This window comes from Rattus norvegicus, chromosome 11, assembly GCF_021556685.1.
Source record: "Rattus norvegicus strain SHRSP/BbbUtx chromosome 11, alternate assembly SHRSP_T2T, whole genome shotgun sequence".
Lineage (NCBI taxonomy): Eukaryota > Metazoa > Chordata > Mammalia > Rodentia > Muridae > Rattus > Rattus norvegicus.
In genome coordinates this window covers 78,790,042-78,811,211 of record NC_141544.1, presented here as the reverse complement: position 1 = coordinate 78,811,211, position 21,170 = coordinate 78,790,042, and the positions used below count along the sequence as shown (strand labels likewise).

Below are 21,170 nucleotides of genomic sequence, written 5' to 3'. Positions count from 1 at the left end.
CCTGTGATAGATTTATTAAAATTCCCCATTGTTCCATTAAAGTGTGCCCCTTGCCTTCCCTGCAGCTTGTTGAATGACAAAGAGTGACAGCTCTATCTACTGAGGCTCAGGATGAGATAATGGACTCCCCTCTCCCTCCCCGTGCAGGGCTGGAGACAGAATTTATGAGGCGGACACCCACACTCCAGATCTTCAGCCTGGAAAGGAGAGCAAGGTACACATAGAGACCAACCTGCTAAGTGCTACTCGGTCTGAAGCAAGACAGGCTATGAGGCTGGAGAGGGGAGCTGACACAAGCTAGTTCTTAACCCAGGCTTTCAGGAAGCTAAAAACTATCCTTCCGGAATATCTAAGTGACATCACAAAAACTGACTTGCCAGTGAAAACAGCAGTAAAATGCATATAAATATCATGACGTAAGTACAGGGAGCATTTGTTAAGATGGGAACATGGAACTCGACCTTCCAATCCAGCCCTGATTTATGCTAGAGGTCTGCCTCTGCTCTTCCTGTCTAGCTCACTTCCTGTCAACCAGAGGCTGGAAATGTGGTCATAATCAGGTCAATCACATCAGTGGGAGATTAAAATGATGTACAATTTTCAAATATATCCTGCCCCGTGTATAAGAGATATACTCATTATACAAGTCCAGGCAAAAGCTGACGTAAAAGTTACGTTTCCTCCTAATGCCTCCGCTCACAGATGACGCTGCACCCGGCCTCTACAGTCTTATAATGGACAACCAATAGTTGTCCTCAAGCACTCACGACTATGATCCTTCAAAGTCTCACACATGCAGACTTCTAGATGAGATCCTGAGAAAAGTCTGCCTGTGATTCCATGGATGAGGGAAGCTGTGAACTAAACTGGATCCATCTGAGTGCTGCCCAAGTACTGGCTAAACTCAGCGAGAATGCAGGGAAAAAAAAAAGATCTGGTGGTGGAGAGATGGCTCAGCAGAGACTGGCTGCTCTTTCGGGACCTGGGTTTGATTCCCTGCACCCACATGGCAGCTCACAACTGTCTGTAACTCTACTTCCAAGGGTTCTGTCGCCTTCTTTTGGCCTCCCTTGGCACTGCATGGGTGTGGTTCACAGACATACAGCAGGCAAAACACCTATCCACATACAATTAAATAAGTTTAAAAGGAAGTCTGACTCAAAACACTTGCCTAATCCTTTGAAAGCCCATGTAGGAACAGTGGTATATGAAGTCATAGATTTTTAGCCAGGGTCTAATTATTACGCCTAATGCCTCGGCTTCAGAGCTCGAGGGGACTGATAGAAGAGTTCTCCTTTTCCAGCATTAGGAGGGAATTTAAGTTGTTAAACTTTAACAAAAAACAAAACAAAACAAAGAAAACCCCTAAAAACTTTGTTTTTTGAATCTACAAAATAGATCTATCTACTATTTATTGATTGACTGATTGACTGATTGAATGATTGTATACGACTCAGCAGCCACTTAAAGAGTAGTAGCTATAGACTGAAAGAACGACCACAATTACTACAGAGTGTGTGCATCTGATGGGCAATTCCCAATTGATTACTGCCACCCTCATTTCCTGCTCTAGATCAGCTCTGTAGAGATCTGTTCATTTACTTCATCGACTGCTAATAAACTAACTTGTCAAAACTATGCCATCATCAGATGTCCCCCCCCCCCCCCCGACACTGGGGACTTCCCTGGGCTAGAGCCCAGTAGATGTCAGCACCCAGTATAGCCCCTCTGAGTTTCCTGGGGCTCTCAGTCTCACAGGACTGCTTACCATGTCTGTGAAAGTGGCGTATGTCAGTGCTGCTGGTGCACAGATCCTGGTTCTAATACCAGACCAGAGATCCAAAGTAGGATGTGCAGAAATTCTAAACTCTAAGGGGCAGGAGGGAGGGTATGGGGGTGGGGGGGACCACATGCCCCTGGGCAAGTGACCCCACAAAACCTTCAGATTCTTATTTACTTCTACTTATCAAATGCTGGTATGACATTAATCCTTCAATGTACTTCACAATAAATAATCCTGTAATTGAGCATGCAATCCACTGTGGCTAAAAATTACTTGCGATATGAGTTAAGATACCTGTGTCTTAAGCAATGTTTTCATTAGAAGAGAGGAAGAAACAGTCATAGCGTCTCTTGCCTTCCTTAAGCCATCAGGAATCTAGACAAGACCCTCGGGGGACAGAACGATGCCTCTTTCCCTAAAGATTGATGTTTCAGTCTCTGGATTTATCCATGTGTTACCTTACAGGGCAAAGAGGATTATGCCGGAGATGGAATTAAGGTTGCTAATAACTGGAGTCTGAAATTGGGAGATTATCCTGGATTATCTGAGTGGGCCCAATGGAAGCCAAGAATCCCTCAAAAGGGACAGACGGTACAGATACAACTGTTGAGTGAAGTCACAGGGCTGATGTCACCCAGAGGTGAGGAAAGAGATTCCCCTGCAGTCACCATGATGCTGTTGGCCCAGACACCTATGGCAGATCCCTTCCCACGCTCAAGGGTTGCACGGTAATAATCTGTGCTGCTGAGCCAGTTTATTTCTGTAACCAACTACAGCAATGATAGGAAAACCTTGGAACTTACATTAGTGATAACAGTAGAAATAGCAGCAACTATAAATATTCCTGGTCATTTACACAAACTAAGTAAGGTGGCTACAGCTTCCAAAAACCACGCTCTATGCAGAAAATGTGATGACTCCATGTAAAATAAGGCAGCAGGCCGGATCAGAGACTGTTGGCAGGCATGCTTTAGATGTACCTGTGCTCTCCCTCTACTGTAACTGCTTAGTAACAATTATAAACGGGATAAAGGTGCTATGCTCTGGTGTGAATTTTACACAAAAACATTTTCATGCTGTATGAGATACTATAAAGAGGACACTTCCCTTCATGAAATATTCAATATTTCTTGGATTCTTCTAATCTGGGATGGACGCGCACACACACGCGTGACATGTACACATATGTGTGCAGCTGCACATGTACATGAGCTTATACACATGTGAGATTTTGATTTTTCTCAGTCCCTTTCCACCCTATTTTTTGGCACAGGGTTTTCCACGGAGCCTGAAGTCCCCTCACTGGGACAGCCTGTCTAGCTCCTAAGGTTCATGGATCTGCTGCGTCTGAGCCCCGAGCCTTTAACACTAACGACAAACTCTTCTGAAACTGTGTCTGGCATGGGTGTGTACAAATGAGTTCCACTGCCCTGGGAGGCTGGAGGGTCGGGTCCTCCGGGGCTGGAGCTTCATGTGCTTGTGACCCATGTGATGTGCATGTTAGGAGCTGACCTGAGTCCTCTGCAGAGCTGAGCCATGTCTCTAGCCTCTCAGCCTCCCCATTTTACATAGGTTATGGGGATCTGATCTCAGACCTCTGGGCTTACCCGCAGGCACTTTACCAACTGAGGTGTCTCCATGGCCTGCCTCTCTGTGTACTGAACAACTGCAGACACAGGACCAGGCCCCACTGTCAGAGGATGGACTTTTCTGTGGACTCAAAAACACCCTGTGCTCACCTGTTGTCAAAGGCAAGTGGGTGACGCTGTTCAGACAGGTCAGGGTGAACCACGTGGATGACAGCGTAGCCCCAGAAAACAGGAGGAGAAGAATTAGTTTCAGCATACCCCGGATAAAATCTGCAAACCTGAAAAGACACAATATCAAATTAATCCTAGCTAGATTTCTCAGTATTGTTTAAATTAGCAACATACTTTCTTTAAGCAACTATTTCTTGAATTTTCACTGCATATTTTTAAAAACCAGTTATGAATATAGATATCCTTCCTTTCTTGTGTTACTTATGTTACTTTTATAATAATTTTCCCTCTTACAAAATATAAAGTGTTTGGAGTCTACAGCTCACAGAATAGAACTTTAAATTGACTTTTACTCTATTTTTATACTTTTAAAACATTTTGTAATGAACACGGCAGCTCAGTTTTAGAGCTGACATTGAAGTGCAATGTTGGCTCCTCCAAAACTCACAGTCCTGTCACGCACACAAGAGCCCCTGAAGCACCCCTCCTCCAGCAGGACCTGGCCCTGTTCTGCCCTCCTGCCCCTGTTTCCAGTTGGGTAACTGTGTTCTGTTCTCATCCATGTGAAGGTTGGGTCCCACTGAGCGTTTAACTTGGGCACTTCCTTGTAGAGGCCTTTCTGCTGGTAACGCTAACACCGCAGACCCGTGTGTGGCCCACTACTGCTCCGCTCATCCAGGTCTTGTTCAATATGGCCCTTCCTGCTCGCTCAAGTCCTCCCCTGCATTCTGCTTTATATCCCACAAGAACTAGTCTCTGTGGGAAATTATTTATTTCACATCGTTTTACTAATCTGTAAACTTTCTAAGAGCAAGAATAAAGTGAAGCTGTGGCAACATACGGCTAAACTCTGAGCAGCCAGGAAGCCAAGGTAAGAGAGTAGAGAGGTCAAGGCCAGCCTAGGCCAAACAATGAGATCAGAACAGCAGTCTGGGGTGGGGTTGGGGTGGGGCGGATGCTTGATGTTATCTATCAAGCTGGGAACTTTACAGCATTTTAGATTTTCAAAACCCAGCTTTACATGAGTCCTCATCAACTAAAAACCACGCGCTTCGCCTCTCGTCCCATTCTGTTTGTTGCTTTTTCTCCTACTACAGCTCTGGCTGTGCCTACATACAGCTACTCTATCCTTTGGAATTACTTCTGTTATAGAAAAGTCCCCAATACGACATTAACCAAGTCCTCTCCAGGCTGCCTTTAAAGCCGGCTGTAATGTCTACTCTATGCAGCTGTCCTTTGCAATTCTTCAGTACTGGTCTCCTCCTCCCCCCCTCCCCTCCTCCTCCCCTCCTCCTCTTCTTCTTCCTCCTCCTCCTCCTCTGCATTTATTTGGTATATGATTGATCGTGTTTGTTGGTATTTTCTGGAATATGTGACTCTGGGATATGAGAGCTGCCACCACTTGTGGGTGGGAAGCACGGCCTACCTGCTTATTAAATAGTTTGCTCTCATTTAGGGGACACTTCTACATACTCTGGAGGATCCCACAACCTCATAAAAATGTCTGGCCCCCAAGACATGTCCCCAAGGAGATACGAAGTGCTTGGCCTGAATTCTGAGTTTACGAAGGATTATTATTTATTATAGAAAAACTGTAAATGATTTTTGTCATAATTGTCAGGACAATGTGTTTCACAATCAGTCAAAGAGCTTTCCTAGCTCAAACCTTTAGCTTTTATTCTTCTATGCCTTTCTAACAAAACAACTAAACCCCAAATAAAGCGAACTTCACTTGACGTCATCCAGCATCACCCCAGGAACACTGCAAGGTCTACACTGCTGTCCCACACAAAACACACTGTGCTGGGCACTGAGAGGTTTCTGCATCCTCTTCATCTCCTCAAATATGTAATTAGATTCACTTCATCCTGGCAAACTGATTGGTTGGCTTGGTGTGACGCACTGGCTTAGAGGGCTAATGACATTCTTTCTTTAAAAACACCGAGAGTAGTTTCACAGGTAGTCACAGGAAGGAGGGATGTTTTTGTTTCTGAGATTTCTTGTTTTAGAATAAATAAGAAAACTCTTTCTTTTGCTAACCCATTTGTTGTCATGGTGGGTTGGGATGAAAAGGAGTCCGAGGAAACTGGAGCCCTTTACAGACTTTCACTTCAGAGGGATTATCACAGGGACACAGCCGTTTAATCGGGGTCTGCCTTCCCACGAGCACCCAGAGATGCTCGACACACGGCTCTTCCACACACGTCTTCTTGCTAACTACTGCTTTACCTTTTTAACTATATCACTTTTTTGGGGTGGTCCCATCTGAGGATGTTGCTCTCAAATAAAATGAAGAGAAGGAGCGTAATAAAACTGGACATATACTTCCTGCCTTCAGAAACCATTTTGGGGGAGACTGCTCCCAAGCAGGCTTCTTATAGAATCCTTTTTGCTGCGGGAACGCCAACAAGTGGCCATTTCTGGCCTCCTCTTCTGCTTTTTCCTAAACAGTGTTCACATTGGAAAGCCCACTTCTTATCCCCCCATCTACTTATGAGTTTCATATGAGATATTCTCACCTTGCCATAGCTATTCCAACAACACAGCCTCCAACTATGGACCAAAATCCAATCCAGCCAGCATCTACCTGTTAACAAAGTAGCAGACTTGTTATCAACACATTAATTAGTGTATTAATACGATAATATTAATACAAGACTGGCATGTTGCATCCAAGGAGAAATTAAATGAAATCCTCTTCAGTCAATATTAACAGCTAGGAAAATAGAGACAAATCTAGGAAATATTTAAGAGAATGGATAAAACAAAAGGATTCATGTGTAACTAATGAATACAAATTTATTATGTAATTTTATCCTCTATTAATTTTTATTGGAATGTTTAAATCAACAAAACAATACCATTAATATTTTCAGGCATGTGCTATACACTAGCATTGCCTAGTACTACCTAATAATAAGAACTCTCAATATAAAAGAATAGAATACGGTCCAGGACCTCAAGAAGTTTAAATCTAATCATCATACATAAAAACTCCTATAAAATACTTGGTTGCTAAAGTATCTGGCCATCCCTAAGACTATATGGAGTGATGAGAGATGTGGGAGCAGAGATGGGGAGAAACATGAGGCTGAGGAAGGGGGTGGTAGTGTAACCTGGATATAACACGTACCCCAGGTCCAGTGACTCAGCTTGGACCCCAGCTGCTGGTACCACCTGAGAAGTTCGGGAAGCCTTAGGAGGTAGGGCCTACCTGGAGGAAGGAGGGACTGGGGTCATGTCTCTAGGGACTGTACCTTGTCCTGGGCACCTCTCTATGGGAACTGAACTGCCCTGCTGCCTGCCATGATGTTTGCCCTCTCTCAGCCCCATAGCAATGTGCCCTGTCAATAGAGACTAGGATCTACAGAACCATAGCCAAAGCAGTTCCTGTTAAGTTGTTCTATCAAATATGTTGTCACTTACAAGTCTGATGAACACAAGTAGATAGAAAAAAAAAAGAGCCAAACCCAGAAACTGTTTTCATTCCAGAAACTGCTACTGGTGAGCTCAGTGATCCTGGTCAATTATGTCTCCTAACCCACAAAACAGTGAGGGAGACTATGTATGCGCAGGACTTAGCTTGGTGAGCAGCACACCGCCAAGTGCTCACTAAGCACGAGCAACTGGTCCCCTCTCAGAATGCTTCTCCCATTTTAGCTCTTCCTGCCTTCAAGCCCACGTACTCTCGGGGCATGTGACATTGCCGACTGCACCTTTTGTGCGAGTGTGTTCATGTCCTGGTGCTGTGTGGAGGACACCTTCTGGTGCTGGTCCTGCCCTGCCTTTTACTTTGTTTGGGCCAGGGTCTCTGCTAAGACGGCCTTCAAGCTTCAGGAGATGCTCTTGCTTCTCTCTGCTCTCACTGCAGCAGCCGTGGGTCTGCAGACTCAGACTCCGCTCCTCCCCTGGTTTACTGGATTCGGATGACCTAAACTCAGGTCCTCATGCTCGTGTGACCAGCCCTTTATTGGCTGAGCCTTTGTCTCTCTAGCACAGCCATATACATTTTCATTCGTCCCCTGGGTAAGTGGACACTGTGTGGCTGGCTAAGAATGTGCGCCTAGCTGGACTGATACCAGTCTTTTCAAGTCAGTTACGATCTTGTTCCCTTGTTAAATTAAAAATTAAAGCATAATTTTAAGTTATTCTTTAATATCTGGTGTGATCATGGACTCTGTATCTCTCAGAGTTTAAACATAGAAAGATACCAGGAAGGGCTTCTTAGGGTTTGCAATACAAGGCACGGATATGCAAAAACTGGCGTCACTTAAATAGGCTTGCACACTTCCTTATCAGAACTGAGCACAGCTGCAATGACTGCCATCTAAAACACAGGTCAAGAACTGGAGGGGAGCGGCTGTCTTGTGGCAAAGACTCAGCTGTGGTCTAGGGCACGTGTTGGAACCAAATCCCTGGTGAGACAGTACAGGGAAGGGGGCCTTTTATAAAAGAAGGGCTGCCTCGTCCTCTGCCGTGTGATGGTGCAGAGAAGGGACATCTGGAGACAGAAAGGGAATCGAGCAGATATGGAACCTACTAGTGTTCAGATTTTGGGCTGCCAGCCTCCATAACTATTAGAAAGAAATTTCTGTTACCATCAATGTCTAGTCTAAGGCATTTTGTTAACGTATGTGTTGTGGACTGAGGCAGGCACATGGTAATCTGGATTTGTATGGTATTGCAGTTGAGAATGCAAATTCCAGGAGGAAATCTATCTCAAGCCCAGAGGAGCCTGGTGGAAGGCAGAGCTATGAGAGCATGACATAGGCCAGGGAGAGAACCCAGAGTGACAGCTGGGCATTTGTATATAACTTGTCTACTTACTCAAAAGTGTATTTAAGGGACAGACATGTGGTTCATCTCATTCACCCAGGAAAGAAAAGATAACAGTTTGGAGCTCACTGTAGGGTGAGATCCTAGTGAAAACAGACTTGACTTGGGGACCTTGATGGGCACACAGCAGGAAGGGAAACTGGAAGCGCAATGACCTTTCATGAGACTAAAGTTTAGATTTAAATGGTTGCAGTCTTTGAAAGCACACCAAAGCGGTCCCTAGGTTCTCTCTAGGAAACAAACAAACCGACCCCCACAATTCTCTCTAGAGAGTTTCAGAGGGAAACAGCATCCTCTTCACATCCAGGTGACTCCTTACAAAGTCTGAGCCTAACACTCAGCCAGACATCTCTGTACACAGTAAAGCAGCAAGAAGTTATGAAGCATCAGACATAACAGGCCAGAGAACGGGGCCTGAGGTGCAGACTGCAAATGAATACTACTAGGAGATGAAAAAGGTAGGTATGTCTATAGAAATCTGTATACTAGAAGAGAACAAATCAAAATTTATCACTCAAAAATACAATCAATAAAGTTAAAACCTGGAGGAATTTAGTAGTATATTACAGCTAAAGATTGAAGTGTTGAGCTGGAAAAATGATAGATAAAATATCCAGTCAGAAGCATTAAGAGGTAAAAATGAGGGGCTGGGGATTTAGCTCAGTGGTAGAGCGCTTACCTAGGAAGCGCAAGGCCCTGGGTTTGGTCCCCAGCTCCGAAAAAAAAGAACCCCCCCCCCAAAAAAAAGAGGTAAAAATGATAGATAAAATATCCAGTCAGCAGCACAAAGCTGTAGTCACGGCTAGCGGTGCCCCATGACTGGAAAGGCAGCTGGAAAGTGTAACACACACGCATCAGGTGAGAAACTGGAGAACACAAATTTTGAGGAGACGTTGGCTAAACATTTCTAGAAACTGAAGAGACAAGTTCTAGATACAGCGAGTCCAACAAACCTCAAGAAGAAGGACTGTGGGGGCTGGGGATGCAGCTCAGTTGGGAGGGGACCTGCCAAGCATAAAATGGGGTATGGTGACAGGCAACTGTGACCCGGAACTCCAAAGGTGAAGACTGGGTCAGGAGTTCAAGGTCATCCTCAGTTGCACGGACAGTTGAGGTCACACTGAGCTCCTGTGGCCAATCTTGTTTTAATTCTGAACAATGTTATACTTGTAAAAGAAAACGGGCTATGTCCTTATAAACACCTCACACACTGCAATGGAATCTGGAAATATTTTAAATTAAATAGTAATGGTGAACTTAAATACATTCAGAGTGGGATGGCCATAGACTCAGATGGAGTAATGATAAGAGTTCTACTTAATTAAACTTATGGGATGGGAAATCCACACTCTTTTTTTTTTAAAGAAATGAAGCAGCCTTAAAATGAATCTATTTAAAAAGTTGAAAAATCAAAGACACTCAGAGACATTTATGTTTGAAAATTAGGAAAAGGAGCAAAGTTAACTCCTTCCTGAAGAACATAAAGATGAAAGTGTAAATCAGCAGAATGCTCAGAAAAGAAACATTCACTAAAAGCTAATGGAATTACTCAAGGAAAAACTATGCGAGAGGACACTGATACTCAGGGTAAAAAGTACCCTGAATGCCTAGTCCTGGAGGGCTAATAAAATCACCAGGGAGAGGATAACCAAGACATACACTTTGCCAGGAAACTAAAGCACTGGCCTGAGATGGACAAACAATACTGAAACTAATTAAAAGGACATGTGAGTAATTTTGTAACTTAAAAATCTATTTTGGGAGCTGGAGAGATGGCTCAGTGGTTAGGTCCTGAGCTCAATTCCCAGCAACCGCATGTTGGCTCACAACCATGTATAGTGAGATCTGATGCCCTTTTCTGGTGTGTGTGAAGACAGTGACAGTGTACTCATATATGTAACATAAATAAATAAATCTAAAAAAAATTGCCTACTGAAATGTTAATGTAGGATCGCCTTTTAGAAACTCTATTTTTATTTAGTGTGCTCGTGTGTTTGCTCTCATGAATATGCACCATATGTATGCAGAGCCCAGGGAGCTGGAAGAACCCTGAAACTGGAACTGTAGATGGTTTTGGGGTGCTATGTATGAACCTGAGTCCTCTGGAAGAGCAGCAAGTGCTCTTAACTGCTGAGCTGTCTCTCCAGACCAAATTTTGTAATGTGAAAGAAACAAGATTCAATATTTAAAACAATTTTTTTCACCAAAAAGTAAACGGCCTAAACAGTAAGGTCTATCAAATATTTAGAGAAGAACAAAAGATCAAACCCATAATTGTTTTTTAAATCTACTTTTCCTTTTTGAAACGAGGTCTCTCTGTGCAGTTCTGGTCGTCCTGGAGAGATTCGCCTGCCTCTGCCTCTTGAGTGCCAGGGTTAGAGGACACACCATCATGCCTGGACCTCAAACCACACTCTCATACGAACTCTTTGATTAAAGGAAAAGAGAATATGTCCCGAATTGCTTTAATACCAGCAGAACCTTGATGGTGATGCTAAGGACGTGGCTCAGTTGGGACAGTGGCTGCCTAAAAGGGCCTGGGTTGCCCCCCAGCAGTGCATAAGCCAAGTGAACTTCTGCGCTTGCCAATAGAGGCAGGAGAACCACAAGTTTAACATCATCCTTGGCAACAGAGCGACTTCCAGGCCAGCTGCGCCTACTTGAGAGCCTGTTTCAAAACCAACCAAACAAAAAAACCCCTCAATCTTTAAAATCCTAAATAGACAGGGCAAGAAAGGAAAGTTACAGTTCTATCTCATTCTGGAGCTCAACCAACCCAGAAACCTTCAAAACTCCAACAGGCCACTGAGGGTTAGAGTCTAGGAACAGTAAGGTCTATCAAATATTTAGAGAAGAACAAAAGATCAAACCCATAATTGTCTAGGAACAAAGATAAGGAAGTAAAGATGTAACTTAACTTCATTTAAATTACTGGAGCTTTGCCTGGGCGGTGGTGGTGCACACCTTTGATCTCAGCACTAGGGAGGCAGAAGCAGGCAGACCTCTGAGTTTGAGGCCAGCCAGGATAGCCAGGGCTACACAGAGAAACCCTGTCTCAAAAAAACCAAAGCAAAACAACAACAACAACAACAACAACAACAACTACTTGAACTTCATACCAAACAGCCATATGCACCTAATGGCTACTGTACTGTTTCCCAAGAGAACACAGGACACTTATGAATTAGGAGCAAGCAGGATTTTTTTTCTCTTTCTTTTGCAATATAGTCCTTGCTAAGTCTAACACCTAGACTACTGAAGAGTTGGATTCTGTTGATTACGCGCTCTCCAGTTGTCCTCTATGTGGGTGACTTCTGTCTGACAGGCTGCACTGTGAGGACAGCCCTGGGTGTGACTATAGCAGAGGAGGAAAGAGACTCGGGCCTCTTACTGGGAGGGAGGGCTGCGCCGTCACAGCGGCCCGTGGTCTTCAGGGCTTGTGTGTGCTTTGTTATGGTGGGTCACACAGAGCAAATCTGTCCACAGGGATGGCTCTTCATTCTGCACTTAATATCCATGAAAGCTGTCTTGACAGCATAAGCCTGTAGGGCCAGATAGAGGGAGGCTGAGGCAGGAGGACTGGAAGCTAAAAGCCTACTTGCATTATAGAGCGAATTCAAAGCCAGACCTGGACAGCTTAGCGAGGCCCTGTTTCAAGAGGGCTGAGATTTCATGTCAGTAGTAGATCCCCTGCCTAGCCTATGTGAGACCCTGGAAATTTAATTTTCAGTAGTGGGGAGAAGAAGTTTTGGGGTGCTGCTGTACTGGCTCCCTACTGCGACTGCACCTCTGCTGTCGAGGCTCTACTTCCCACCCTGTGGCCGGCTCCGGGGAGCGCTAGGTGTGCAGGCCATTTCTCAGCCAGGGTTGCAGGGGCAGGAGGGAATGACCCCACTCTATCTACCAGCGAGCCTCCTTCTCTATGATTCAGCAAGAAGAGTGGGCAAGAGACTTGAACAGGTAATCACAGAATAGGACGTTCAAATATCCGCTAACAGTTGCAAAGGACAGTCCAGATGTCCCTGCGATGCACACAAGGCACAGTCCCCAGCGCGTCCATGAAAAGGCGGCAAACACTGCTGCATGACCACATGCTCTGTCCATGTGGAGCAGGAGAAGCACCAGCTGCTGCTGACAGGACTGTAAACGGATATGGCTGCCTCGGACGGGATTTACATTGCCTGTCAAAGGAGGCAAGCGTGAAAAGCAGCAGTCATTCCTAGACACACAAGCAAAGGAGGTGTGCGGGAGAAGCACTGACAACAGTGCATGCGAACGGTCACGCTGGCCTGCTGCCGTAACAGCGGAGAGTGGGACATAACCCGAATGCTCACTGGAAGCAGACGGCAGCACTGCTCACTCACAGAACGATAGCGATAGCGATGGCGATGGCGGCACAGCAGTGCGCTGGGTCTCTATCTGTCTTTCATGCCGTCTGGAAGCAAAAGACTGCAGTAAAGGCAGCAAGCATGGTGGACAGTTTAATTTCATGGGTATTCTTTCCCATTTGTGTGTACATGTGTGCACGTGAGTATGTGTGTGCACGTGTGCTTGTGCGTGTGCATTCGTAAGTGCAGGTTGGAGAGCAATGTGGAGAATTAGACACAAGGATTACGTGTCCTTGTATTATGTGGGTTCTGAGTATCAAACTCAGATCATCATGGTTTTACCCATGAGCCATCTTGCTGGCCCATGGTTTTTTTTGTTTTTTTGGTTTTTTTTTATTCTTTTTTTCGGAGGTGGGGACCAAACCCAGGGCCTTGCGCTTGCTAGGCAAGTGCTCTACCACTGAGCTAAATCCCCAACCCCACCATGGTTGTTTTATAAAAAGGAGGCATCCTAATTCTGAGACTAGAAAGTACTTGGAATAGCAATCTATCGGATGATGGTTCATAATTACTTTATCAAGTCTAAAACAAGGATAAAGGATGAAGTTAACAAAACTAAGACTTTTTCTCTTCTGTCTATCAGTATTTTCTCTTCTGTCTGTCAGCATTAACAGCAGCCAAAGAGATGCGAAACTCACGCTGATGATGAAAATCAAGTTTTCAACTGTCCCACAGGAATCCTGGTTCTTGCAACAATGATTTAGACAACACTTTACCTAATCTTTGAAGCTAAAACCAAAATACATCACCCGTTACTTATAAATCAGATGAGCTAAAACACTGACAATACATACAGACACAAATACTTACTTGACTAACATGCACTGGTGTTAAAATCAAGTCCAGAACTCCAGACCAGCCAGCAAACACACCCAGTGGTATTGCGTATGCTAAAGCAATCATCAAAAACCTCAAATTGCTGCAAAAGAAAACATTATTACAAATTTAAAACGAAGAATTTAAACTATTCATGAAATACTTTAAGTCATTTTGAAACTGGAGGTGTGTATCCATTTATTAATAAACTTGAGGTTCTTTAGCATTTTAATTTCTTCTAAGATGTACTCTGTGGTACCCAGCCTAAATGGGATGATTTTATCACAGCCCTGAGCTCAGGGTCAGTAGGTAGAAGAGTGTGAGAGCCAGAGTTGGTAGAGCCAGGGAACCAGGACAGATGCGCATACAAACTCAGAGACTGTGGCAGCATGCCCACAACCTGGCCAGGTTCAATATACACAGAATCCAGCATCGAGAGGGGTGTGGACACAAAGTCTCACGCCCCACCCAAGAAGCTCTATGTACATGATGTCTTCTGAGAGAGGGAAAATCAGTTTTCTTTAGTGGAGTCACAACGGATAATATCAGTCACACTCCGAAACAGCTGGCTAACACAAACAGCTGGCTAACACAAACGGACCCCTTGGTCTGTCTGTTCTTTTCCTTTTCCTTTTCCTTTCCTTTATGTTTGGCTTCCTTAAGAGAGAGAATATGAAGTTGGGTGGGGAGGAGTGTGGGTAACAACCTGAGATGCATTGGAGGAAGGGAAATATTATGATTAATATATATTATGAAAGCTACAAAAACCAAGAAATTGCACACTTTTTACTTATAGTTCTTTTTATTTATAGTTCTTAAAATCCCCAGTGTTTGCTGTGCTGTACTTATGTGCTATATTGTATTTAAGAGGCTGAGGCAGGATGGTTACTTCCAGAACAGCCTGGGTTACAGATCAAGAATCCATCTTTAAAAAAAAAATCAAAACAAAAGAAAACCCGTACATCACCTAGGAAAGAACCAGGAAGGCCAGGGATTAATATGAAACAAAGATAGACAGGGAGGAAGGGAGAGAAGGAGGAAGCGGGGGAGGAGGGATCTTAAACCTAACTAAGAGAACAGAAACAATCTACACAGATGGACTGTCCATACTTAGCCCACAGGAATCTATAAATTCAATGTAGTCACAACTAAAATCTTGCTTGTATTTTTTCTAGAAACTTAAGAAATATGAAAAATAAAGTTTCTTAAAAAGCAAGTCACCCTTTAAAAAAACTTGACATGGAAGCCCTTGTCCTGAGATAGGGAGACAAACCAAGTGGCCAAAGCAGGGACACTGTGGCACTGGCTCACAACAAAGAGGGCCATGGAGCAGCATGGAGACCAAGACACAGAAATGCTACACACAATGGCACTGCCAGCCAAGAGCCTGGGATACTTCTAGATCTGCCTACCATCTGAGGAAGAATATCCTTCTATACCAGTTGCCAACAACACTTACTCAGGTGGGATAAAAACCCAGATGGGAAAGAGAAAACCAACAGACAATAATTTTTAAAAATACACAAAAAGTATTAGGCAGACGGCAGACCAGGGATAGACACTTGAAAATGTTTAGATCACCAGAGATTTATACTTAAAATATGCAAACCATTTAAGAGCTGCCATTAAAAATTGGGCAAAACTCCGGAGAGCACCTTATGCAGATGAAACCTAAAAGCCACAAATCACAAGATGAGAGTCTAAACCTATTAATTATCACCTAATATAAATTTTTAAAAAAGCTCATAGCTGTCATAGTGGAGAAATCAGATAATTACAAACTATTGATAATGTGACGTCCACTGGGAATTCAAGCCAAATGTAAGGTTTGTCCCTAATCTAGATCCTGATTCAAGTAAGACTGAAAAAAACCTCATGAGGCAACAGGAAATGTAAACACTTGGGGCCAGAGAGATGGCTCTGTGGCTGCTGTTCCAGAGGACCCAGGTTCAATTCCCTGGACCCACATGTCAGCTCCTAACTGTCTGTAACTCTAGTTCCAGGGGATCTGACGCCCTCACACATATATGCAGGCAAAATAGCAAAGCTCATAAAATAAAAATAAATAAATCATTAAAGAAAACTTAAAAAAAGAAAGTGCAAATGATAGTAAGTTGCTGTGAGGGCCTTTGGAGTTATGATGATACTACATTTATCTTTTAAAAAGAGTTCTTAAATAGGGGCTGAGGCAAATGGATCCAGAATTTGAGCAAAGTTTGGGTGACACAGTACGATCTTATCTCGGTCTTTTCAACATGCATATTTTAACATATATTGCATATACTGGGATGACATTAACTGAGGGAAGCAAATGGAGATAAAACAAGGTGGCTGTGATCTGTGACTGCTGGCACGGGGTTCTCGGAAGTGGAGAGGGATTGTATTATTCTAGTATGTTCATATTATAAGTTCTACAACCGAAAGCTTAAAATGCCGTTCCTGTGGTACAGGCATAAGGTCTTAAGAATGATTCTCAGCCCTATAGCACTGTGGTCCATGTCTGCAATCCCAGCACTTAAGAGATGGAGACACTAGGTAGGTGGAGGCAGGAAGATCAGAGGTTCGATGTCAATCCTGATCACAGAGTGAGTTTAAGGTCATCCTGAGCAAAATGACACCGTCTCAAAAACAAAGCATCCAAACAGAATGATGTAAACTGAGACTAGATCCATGAGAAATTGTGTGTGTGTGTGTGTGTGTGTGTGTGTGTGTGTGTGTGTGTGTGTGTGTGTGTGTGTTTGTTTTACAAAAGCCAAGAGGGAAAGACATGCTCATAGAACGCACCCGAGACATGGGCGGGGAATGAGAGGTAGGGAATCTAAAACACAGATGGACGTAAAGTAAAGGGATAAAGTACTGGCGTGCTCTGAGGGACCGGGTTCAACCCTCACACAGAACCAGCAGCCGTCACCAAGCACGTTGCCACCACTCACAAAGGGTCTCTTAGGTTACACGGGCATTTTAAGAGAATGGAATGGCATGGTGGACACTTGGACTCTAGAGGACACTTGCTGATGGGTTTCCTGTATCCAGATAATGAAATTGCAAATTAGAGAGGCAGCTTTTCCTTTTAATCAAAAACATTTTAAAAATCAGAATAAGAAGTAAGAATTTCTAAAGTTCTTTGCAAATCCAGAGACAGCAGGTCACCATGCTAAATAAACAAACTAAGACACAGCACAGGCTTGGCGTGGCCTTTCAGGAGGAGACTACGATCCACCCCTCGGCAGACACAGAGTGGCCCTGCCAGGGACATCCTGCTCAGAGGAATAAAGTCATCCTGTCAGAGCAATTCATTTGCAAGTCAGCATAATGTCCTTTTGGGCTTCGCATTTTCCACGGCGAGTCAGTTCTGCTGTTGGCTGTGCTGAGAAAAGCCTTGATAAATAACATTTAAAGTACTGTTATTTAAACCTTCGCCTTGCAAATGTATGCTGCAGATCCCAATTAACTAATAGTTTTTGTTGTATTTATTTAATTATTGTGTGTATGTGTGTGGGAACATATGATGAAAAAGATGAACTTAGATGAAAATAGGTAAGATAGATAGATAGATGGATAGATAGATGATAGATGATAACAGATAGATGAACTGCTGTTGACAGATCTGAACATGGACTTGGGCTAGCTATGAAAGGCTTTTGGGGTTGTTGCACAAAAAGAAAAGCAGGTTTAGATGACGAAATAGTAAGATTATTATTTCAGCTATGGAAATTTTGTTTAAAATTAAGAGAAAAAACTAAAGACTTGACCTGTCCTTTAACATCAGGGACCTGTGCAGTCAAGGTATGAGAATACAATGATTTATTTTTAATTCCAGATAAAAAGTAAAACATTGGAAATATGGCTCAATGAGTACTTTTCAACAATAAATCTGATGGAATTTAAATATATATCAACTATTTATAACAAAAACAGAGTCCAAACTGAGATGTGTTCAAAGGCAAACACGCAGTAGACACTAAAAGCAGTAACAGTAAATATGCTATTATTGAGTTTAATACTGACTGCATGTCACGATAATGCTTAGATATATATGGCTGAACAAAACATGCTACCGAAATGAATCTTACTTACTCCCTTCTAACATTCCTTAGTGAGATACTAAAAACTTTTATGATGATATATGTGACCTGGGTACTCATAGAGAGGATACCATGATATAGTTCTTTACTGCAAGGAATTTACCACGGGGGCAAGGGAGAGATTAAACAGGGGGTACACTGAGATGGCTTTAGATGATAAAGATATCAATTTTTTACTTTGTGTTGACTAGCACCTCTGTAATGTGTGTTAACACATAATAAAGAACCCAAATGATAGGAAAAAATATAACAATATGAAAATTCTATAATTTCACAAACTATATGGTATAAATTTCTATGTAACAGAAGTTATTTATAAAAATTAAGAGATCTAATTTCTTAAATATTTTTAAAAATTTAAATATTCTATATGGAATGTGGATAGAGTTAAACTGAATGACATTTTGGTGTGGGATGAGTTTTCAACATATATTTCTGATAGAAAATTAAATAATTAGTATTTTAATTAATATTAGCATGAATTAGTTACAATCTGATTATTGCTGAAAAACACTGCCCTAGAACATTAAGAACCAGGGGCAGATGATGGCTTAGCGGGTAAAGCACTTGCCCAGCCAGCAAGGCTGACAGCCTGAGTTTGATCCCCGGAACCCACATAAAGGTGGAGTAGAGAACTGTTTTTATTGTCCTCTGACCTCCATGCATGGTCTGTGGCACATTTGTGCCCCCCATGACAGACAGACAGACAGCCCCCCTCCTCCCACACACAGAATACACAGCCACAGCCACACAGCTGCCCCCGGAGTCTACTCACCTTAGTAACCTACAAAAGCTCCTCCGGTAACTCAGCCGCTGGCTGGCAGCAGCAACGCTGGGAGGAAGCGGAGGCCGAGGCGGGAAATAAGCGAGCGTGGCAGAGAATATTAGGCAGACAACTCCAAATTCTGAAAGAAAAATGAAAGCGAAGGGTTGCCCACGATACAGTTGTCAACACTTATTTTTTAATACCTAGCTCAACAAAGACAAGCAAAATGTGGTGCCTACACCAGCACAGAGTGGCGCCTGGGCGTGTGTACCCCTAAGTTCCCCAGGCCACCAGTAGGAGGCGCGCTACGAACGAAGACGCACAGAGGGGCCGGTTCGTGCCAGATCGCCAAAGGTTGAAGCCCACCCAAACCCTGTAGGAGAGATTCGAGCAGCCTCAGATGACTCTAATAAGCACAAACTCGGAAAGAAGGAATATGGGAGGGCACCAGAAAGGATAGGGTTCTGTCTGATGGAGAAGACGTCTGATTCAATTCACACACTGCACAAGAAAGTTAAAGGAGAAAAGGAAGCAACTGAAAATAAGAAACGAAGAGACTGAGCGTATAAACACGCAGTGTAAATGAAAATGGCCTCCCCTCTCCCTGGTTCAGCTTTACTCCCTCTACGCCAACCCCGGAATGCAATCTCACCAGGTAACTCCGGGGTCTGTCCTGTTCTGGTGGAGGCTTCCCCTGGCTTCACTGATGCTCACCCGGTCTGAGCCACCTATGCTTCCAGCTGTCTGAACGCGCCAGCCTCTCTTCACTGGAGTTTTCCTCCACGGCTCTGTCTCTCCGTTTTCTGCTGCCCACTGGGGATTCTGCTAACTCCTCCCACCCTCGGGTTCCAGGTTGGACCCCACATCTCTAAGGAACTCCACAGCACGCACGCCCACAATCTGGGTAAGCTTGCTGCCGCGGCCTGGGAGTGTCGGGGCACTCAGCATGGCACCCCACTCTGTTCTGTGCCTGTGTCTGCCTATAACCACTGCTGAGCAGGAACCACGTCAATCCCAGCCCAGCCAGACAAGTATGCACGAGGAGTCTAACTCGTAGCAAGCTGGTCAAGGCACACTTCAGCATAATCCAGTCCCTTATCTGTACAACTTCCTAAGTATTTGCTCCTGACGTATACCACCAGGGCCACTTCAAAACGGGGTCACACCCTACCCTCTCAGGTCCCCTACATGGGCCACCCTAACCTATCTGAACATCTGGTGAATGCCTATGGAATGCCCAATGCTGCTCATTATGGTGCCCTTGGTAGAGCTTCCCTTAACCCTTCGACGGCTCCCTACACCTAGGAGAAGGGTCCCCCACCTCGTATGTCCCTGTTTGTACTACAGTGGTCTCAGTACTGATCTTACCAGTTTTCAGGGCTGAGCACAGTGCTTTGGGTACAGCAAAGAACTATAAACAAGGAGCAAGACACGGGCATATGGGGGGAGGCACAGAAAGGATCTAATAGGAGTGGGTACAGGGCCTGACTCACAGTAACAAGGGGATGGATGTAAGAGGTTGTTCAGAACGATCAGCATGGTTAACAGACTGACAGACGGAGAGCAACGAAGAATAAACTGTGAGTGACTGGGGTTAATAAGATACAAGAATGTGGCCAATAATGGGAGGAAACAGGCTGAATACTACCACCAGATGCTTGGCTAACGTTACTCAAGCATGACATTTCGTTTTCTACATAGATGCCATTCTAGAGAAGACCCAAGAATATATGCTCTAGAGTGCTTTACTGTAAGTGGATTAAAAGTGTAAAATTAACCAAGACTTTTTTACATTTAGTGCTTTCCTAGGAATGGTTGTTTCAAACAGGCATATCCATATAATACAATGAAAGTGCATTTGAGATCATGTATCTATCAGTCTTCAGAGGTCTCTAATGTGACCTGGCACAGCAGAACTAGAGAGCACTGACTGGAACAGAAACCAGAGCATACAAGAGGAAAACACAACTCCAGAGTACCTGCGTATAGCACAGTCTCGATTCGGTCTTTGATATGATCCCTGCTACTCTCCGCAGTGAGGAGCGGTGCTGTCCCATTGGGCGCCGGAACCACCAGAGGCCCGACGAGGAACGCGCATGCTCCACCAAGATAGCTCAGCATCGAAGCGATCGCGGTGGCAGTGGCTCGCTCGTCAGCAGAGAACCAGGTGGTGGAGAGAAACGGCGCTGCATTCATGACAGTCGGACCTGCCAGTCCGTTTAGTATCTGCCCCCCATGGATTAATCTGGAATTAGAAAAGTTGTAAGGGTGTGAGACATTTGAAGCAAGCATTTTCTTTCTATTCATTGTATATATTTATTACATATAAGTACACTGTAGCTGTCCTCAGACACACCAGAAGAGGGCATCAGATCCCATTACAGATGGTTGTGAGCCACCATGTGGTTGCTGGGAATTGAACTCAGGACCTCTGGAAGAGCAGTCAGAACTCTTAACCGCTGAGCCATCTCTCCAGCCCAAGCATTTTCTAAATGAAAGGATAGTAACCAAACAACAGTTTAACTACAACAATACACACACACACACACACACACACACACACACACGCACACGCACACACGCATGCACGCACGTGCACGCACACACACATGCACACACACATGCACACACACATGCACACACACATGCACACACACGCGCGCGCGCACACACACGCGCGCGCGCACACACAGGTAAAGAATATGACATTCTGAAAAGGTGAGCTGGTGTACTTTC

At 44.1% G+C, this 21,170-nt stretch overlaps 1 protein-coding gene across 2 annotated transcripts in view; it reads right to left on the bottom strand.

Moving 5' to 3' along the window:
• Slc49a4 (solute carrier family 49 member 4) overlaps positions 1–21,170 on the bottom strand; it is a 73,192-nt gene that overhangs the window by 17,319 nt on the left and 34,703 nt on the right. For both annotated transcript variants that reach the window (NM_001012017.1, XM_087576205.1), the window contains 5 exon segments: positions 3,523–3,650; positions 6,063–6,130; positions 13,578–13,686; positions 18,444–18,573; positions 20,414–20,679. In NM_001012017.1, the coding sequence (NP_001012017.1) occupies positions 3,523–3,650; positions 6,063–6,130; positions 13,578–13,686; positions 18,444–18,573; positions 20,414–20,679 (701 nt within the window).